The sequence below is a fragment of the Papilio polytes genome, unplaced genomic scaffold (assembly GCF_000836215.1).
Source record: "Papilio polytes unplaced genomic scaffold, Ppol_1.0 DF822067.1, whole genome shotgun sequence".
Classification (NCBI taxonomy): Eukaryota; Metazoa; Arthropoda; class Insecta; order Lepidoptera; family Papilionidae; genus Papilio; species Papilio polytes.
The window spans coordinates 6,071,727-6,078,393 of NW_013527137.1; the positions used below are offsets into that span (position 1 = coordinate 6,071,727).

Sequence of the window (6,667 nt, forward strand, 5' to 3'; positions counted from 1 at the left end):
AGACGCCCGTGCAGCAGCTGCCCTGAACACTGCTCTACTGCTCCCGGTACTTGACTAACATTTTATTTTCTTACTAAAATTGAAGGTAGACTCGACTACCGCTACGAACGTATTGCATTCTGATTGATATTTTTATACGCGCGTCAACTGATGTCAGATATTTATATATCATTGAATAATAATTATTAAGAATATATAATTTAAGCGTAAAGAGCAAGACTTATTCTGATAAAATATATTGAATATTGGAGCGGCCGCGGTCGTGCTCCGTCACCGAAAGCAATAATAAGACACGGAGAAGTGTAGTTCACAAAGAGGTGACCTGACTCAGATAGATATTATATAGATTTGTACGTTGTTGTTGATCAGAACTCACTTTTGATACGAGAGCAAATTATATGAATACAAGCAAATGCTTTATAACGTTATGAAATATATTATGTATGGGCTTTGTTCAGCTGAAGTTTTATGAGCAGATTTTTATATTTGTCTATTTCTATCTACTAAATATTTTTCATGAATCAAATATTTCTATTTAGTGCATGGTTACATTGTAGTGGTTTATAATGTTACGATGCTTTCGATGTTATAATATTTTTTTATTTACTAGACTCGTGTAGTATTGTTGCTTTGATAATGAAGACTTGTAGATTTTAATTATTTCTTAACATTTAACTTGTGGTTGATGCTTTTACTATGTCTAGTGATTTGAAATATCATATAAATCAATAATTTTTCAAATAGAGTAAGTTTTTAGTTTTGTACATTTGGCGTATTATACTTACGCTACGGGATCTTATATTTTTTATGGAATATGCCATAATTTGTGGGTTTTTTGAACACGACATTTTTAATATATCGAATACAATTTTTAAACTTAGATTTTTGCAATCTTGTAATGTTTTATAAGGAGAATATTGTTAATTGTTATTTTTTTACTATTTCTAATCGACTTTTGTGTGTTGGTTTTATTTTCCATCGTTTTAATTTCTGAGCACAATTGTTTGTATACAGTTAACTAAGGACCAATGAAGGAACGAATTTTACACAAAATCGATATTCTTTAGGATTTGACTTTATTTCCAATGTGTGCGCACATATGTGTGTTTTAGTTTAGTGCATTTTATATGTACATTCCCATTTTTATTAAACCCCTTTTTATGTATCCGGCGTTTGGTGCATTTTGTTTTCAAATCGATGTTTTTTTACACTAAGTTTTTACTCCTAACATGAATAGTTTAGCATTTACTATTACTGAATTAATATCGTTCTATGAGATTGTTTTTTAAGTTTACGAATTCAATGGAAATGAGGAATTATAAAAATAGTTTGCTGACAATAATTATTGTCTATGGATTAAATTTGAATTTTTTTAATGTTTAAATTGATGGGACATGTCTGTTTTTTAATAAACCTGTGATTACAGACTTAAAAAGCTAGAATTGTTTAGGTTTTTTTATAATTCGTCATTTCTATCGATTTTGACTATATATTTTGATATCTAAATCATGTATTTTTTTGTATCCGCATACATTAGTGTTAACAAATTCTTAGATTTATTAATTAGACTTAAGTAGAGTTTTCAAATTGTAATGGACATATGTTAGGAGCCGCGTCTTGTATTTTAATCGGAGCTAAGTAACCAGCCGCCTTTCACTTAAGTAACCGTGCGTTGAGACGATGTTTTTGTGACATGTAATCAAGTATAGGAATAAACTTACAGGCTTACAAATAAACGCAGTATTAAGTTCTTAAGAATAAACTGAGTATAAGTAAATCATACTAATATTATAAATGCGAAAGTTTAGATGGATGGATGTTTGCTAGAGTTTTTAGCAAAACAGCTGAACAGATCTCCATGAAGTTTCGTGTGGATGTAGAGGATAGTCTGGAAGAACGCATAGGCACTTTGTTTTTTTTAATTGACACGGAGTCGCGGGCGAAAGCTATATTAGTATAAATTCTACTTATACTCATTTTATTCCTAAGTTTAACTTTATTTGTAAGGCTGTTAGTGTTTCATATTTTAGCTTAAATATAGGTCAATCCATAAAACCTTGTTTAGAGTACAGATTTTTAATAAATCATGAAATTTAAATATACATAAAGGCTAGCAAACACATTAAATAAAAAGGTATTTAAACCGAAATCAGTGTTATAGTGAAACATAATCTCGTTGACGTCCATAATGTCGATGACTAGCTGTAGCTTGCGACTTCGTCCTCGTGAAATCAAAAAATAATAAATAAAATAGCTTTTCAATGGTGATAGAATTTTTGCAATCGGCCAAGTAGGTTTTGCGTTATTCCAATACATACAAAAATACTAGTTTTTATAGTATTATTATAGGTAAACACGTGCTTAAATATTAAATTACTAGCTGTTCCCGTGCGACTTTATCCGCATGAAATTATGAAAATTTTAATTTATTGTTTACATGTGTCAAATTATCAATTGCAAATGTCAAAATGACATGACATGACAAACCTTGGCATTATTGCTTCCTTGATGTTGGCAGCAATTTATGGTCTCTTTCCCACATTAAGGTTTTTAGCCAATATATTTACCCCCTGAGTATAATGGCGGGAAAATATATAGCCTAAAGCGTGACGTTATTGTAGGGCTTTTAATTAAAAAAAGTATTATTAAAAATATGCTGTAATTGCTGACATGTTAGGCAACAAAGAAGTGTGTGTTTACGCGTTATTATAATAGTATAGATTTGGTACTTTAATCATTATCAGGTTGCATAGTACAATAGTTTTAACATAATCTCGTCAACGCACGGTGCGATTGAATGTCGACACGGCACATTTTGTGTTATATGAAATCAGAATGTTTGGCTGTTGGAATAATAATCCTTTTATAACTTTCGGTTTAAATGTGTGACGATTTTTTAACAAAAAAATGAATTTATTTAGCAATGTAACGACCAGTCATCAATGAGACGTCGGAAGGAATTCATACCAATATTTGATTAATAAAACGTGAAATTATGGAAGGATTATTATTGAAATTTAACAATAAGTGTGTGTATCGTGTGAAATTTGAAATTAAAGCTTTTGTATGTGTCGTCTGCCGCTAAAATACTCGCTTCCCTGGCGGCCGGCGACTGATGGCCTAAACAAGCCTTTGTCGTGTGCAGTCTCCGTTAGGTTAGGGCTGCCTTAATAAACATTAGAAAGATGAGTCAACTTCTATAACAGACAAACAACTAAGTAACATTGTTATTTTCGACTGTTCTTCGGAATATTCTAGAACGGATGTCTTTGGCATTGATGTTAATTGGGTGGCAGCCCTTGTTAAGTATAGTGCGTCTACAGCAACATGTCCTGTATGGTCGTCGCCTAGTAGCTTGCTAGAGTTTGGTATTTTATAATTATTTAATGTTAGATGTGTATTAGAATCAACATTATTTTTATATAGAATCTTTAATACATATGGAGAATTTCATTGATAAATTTATTGAGAAAAAAAATCATTATTTATTCGTAATAAATTGGATTTAGAGTTGCGTAGGATATAGGAATGGTGAGGTGCGTTGTCATTCGAGTGCTTAGTAAATTGATTTTTATAACCCTTTATTTTTAATCTCATAAACTTATACACTCTTTTTTAATCTTTTAGAATCTGTGGTAAAATGACTTTTTCTGGTCAATAATCAATTTTGCTAGTCAAGCCGTTCTGTGTATTTTACACAACGGCTTGAACGGACTTGCATTATATCATATCCGACTCGGAAAAAGGACCATGAAGAAGTTTCAAGTCAAAAGATTGTTTTTGTCTGCTAATTTACTAATACATTAAAACAACGGTACAACCAGTTCCTTCTGACGTGCGTAATGTCATCATGACAGTTTTTTCAATACCATACCATTACTGTATGTCGAATGACAAAGCGCCTCGGAGACTGGATTTGAAGAATATGAAAGTATTGGCTTGTTTGCATTCAATAGAAAGTTGATAGATTTCTTGTTGTTTAATTAATTATTACATATTTTTTAAGCAATTATTTTCTCTACATATTGTATCAAACTTTTACTGTTTGCTGCATTTCTGTTTAGTTTATTTTTTTTTGTTTAGGACCAATTTATTATGTTCAATATATTTTGTTGCGAACGCATAATACTACATTTTTTTTATATTTTCTAATATTATTTATCTTCAATTATTTAATGTTAGATAGGTAGGTCCAACAAATTTTTTCAAATTATAATTGTTAAATTAGAAATAGATAATATTATGTAGACAACCAATTTGAATTCACTCTCTCGAAAGATCAAATGAATTTTTGTATTAATTTTTTATATTTATTCTTCGGCATTTAAGCTTTTTTTATAATTTAGTAGATGTTTTAAAAATGCAAAATAACATAATTTTCAAATCCACGTGACACAAACGTGTAACAGAGATGTGAACTTTATAATTATACTTAGGTAGGTAGGTTTAATAAATTTTAAATTCCATTCAATAATATAAGTGTTTTATTTTTCTCTCCTTGTATTCATTTTCAGTGAAAGACGATCTGACTGCGGCAGTGCACTCGCCGATGCGAGCACGACCAATTACAATTTTTTCTTAATATGGTCCAAGGCACTTTTAACACTCCTGTAACTTCGTTGTAGATAAAGAAAGGAGAATTTTAAACATCAATAGATATACCAGAATTCCTTATATGGCCAAAATGTCGTTTATGTGCACCTAGTGGTTTACAAATTAAAGCTAATTCTCCCTTTTTTACACAAACGCGTGCTTAATCGCAATTTAAGGCACTTTTAAGTAATTATTAAGTGCAATATTATTATTTAGTAATAAGACATTTTAGGAAAACCTAAAATAAAACAAACAAATCTTTTAAATTCTTTAATAAATATGTGTAATATTGCATTATTTATAAATTGTGGAAATATACATTTAGATGACAAACAAAATCAAATAAAACCATACATTTTGAAGCGGGAACAGAAAATGATACCAAAACATTTGCTTTTAATAAAAAAATATAAAGCGAATTCTGTGTACGTTTAGGGACGGACGAAATGGATCGGTCCAAATAAATAGTATTTATGAATGAAAAATCAAAAAAAATGGGACCTGCAAGCATTACCTTTTAGATAAAAAAAGAATTATCAAAATCGGTCCACTAGCGGCGGAGTTATGTCGTAACATAAAAAAAACAGACAAATTGAGTACCTCCTTTTGGTAAGTCGGTCAAAAATAGAGCAAATTAAATTACTTTGGTATGAAACATATGCAATCAATGGAGACTAGATAAAATAATGAACATGGTTTTTATCGGCACTAATGTTTGGGAAATCTCAAATGAAATATAATACAGTTATTTTTTTAATAAAGTTTAAACTTATTTTTATATCTATACACATATTAAAGCGCATTACATTACACTAAGTTTACTGGTTCAATGTTTTAACAAATTTTATTAGCTCATAATCATTTTCCGTTAACAAGTTTTCTTGCAAATCGATTATTATATATAATCTTTACATCTCCATCCATCCAGACAACTGTAAGATACAAATTCTTCTTCATTTAAAACTCCATTTCGATTGTGATTCCTTCCTCATATCTTGCTAACCTTTCCCTCATAATTTCGTTCAATTGTTGTTTTTGGACTCCCTATATAACATATATTTTATCCATTCGTAATAAACATTTTTTTATTATTGATCATTCGAAGCAAGAAATCTATCGAAAATTAGACGTGTTACATATTTTTTTTAACCGTAATAAAAAAGGATGAAATTTGAATCATAATTTCAGACTAAAAATAACAAAATCTTACATAAACTTAATTTAATATAAATAAATGCCTGGTTAATTAGTCGTCGGGTGACCACAATTTGCAGTATTTTAAATTTGCACAAAGAAAAATGTGCAAAATATAAGTTTAACAACGATTATTACTAACAGTAACAATAAACAAAATTAGGCAATTTCTCTAGCGTCAAGTAAAAAAATTACTAATAAAATGTATATTTATAAATTAGCTTAAACACTTAAATATTAAATTGATTCATATTTGGCGTTATACTGGTGTTTTTAAAATAAACCGTTTATATAAAGTAAATGCACAAAATAACTTTGCTTTGTAAAAATAATATAATGTCAAGTAATTTCATTTAAAATATATAATACGTTAAAAATAAAAAAATAGATAAATGTCAAAATAAAGAGATTCTTTTGACTAGTTATTTAAAAGACATAAATTATTTGTCAAAAAGCATCTGTAAAATGAAATAAACTTTGTATTTATTCCATACTAGCTTTCAAAAGGTCACGTTTTGAAAGAGTGAGACGAATATATGAAAGGCTGATGAGTGAGAAAGAGAGAACGTATAAATATTCCGATTTTTGCCAATTTTACAAAAATTCTATAGCAAAATTTCTTTCTTCAATCTCTTTTATATTTTTTATGTTAGCCTTGTATTAGTGAAACACTAATATAAAATTATCGTCAAACAAATTTACATTTTTTTATACATTTAGGCCGATCTAAGATAAATAATAAGAAATTAACATCTAATACACAAAAGTACAGTCAAAATTTTGTTTTTAAATTTTTTCATTGATTGTCAACTGAAGAATTTTTTTCTTCAAATCTATCAAATATCAGAATTAAAAGTCCTGATTTATTTTCAGTTTATTC

The 6,667-nt window shown here is 29.0% G+C and overlaps 1 protein-coding gene across 1 annotated transcript in view; it reads left to right on the top strand.

Annotated features, from left to right (window-relative positions):
- The window catches only part of LOC106106898 (RING finger protein unkempt), a 3,853-nt gene extending 3,381 nt beyond the window's left edge, over positions 1–472 (top strand). Inside the window, exon 6 of the mRNA XM_013287557.1 lies at positions 459–472. Within this exon, the coding sequence (XP_013143011.1) occupies positions 459–472 (14 nt within the window). The remainder of the gene's footprint in view (positions 1–458) is intronic.
- Positions 473–6,667: the final 6,195 nt, after the last annotated feature.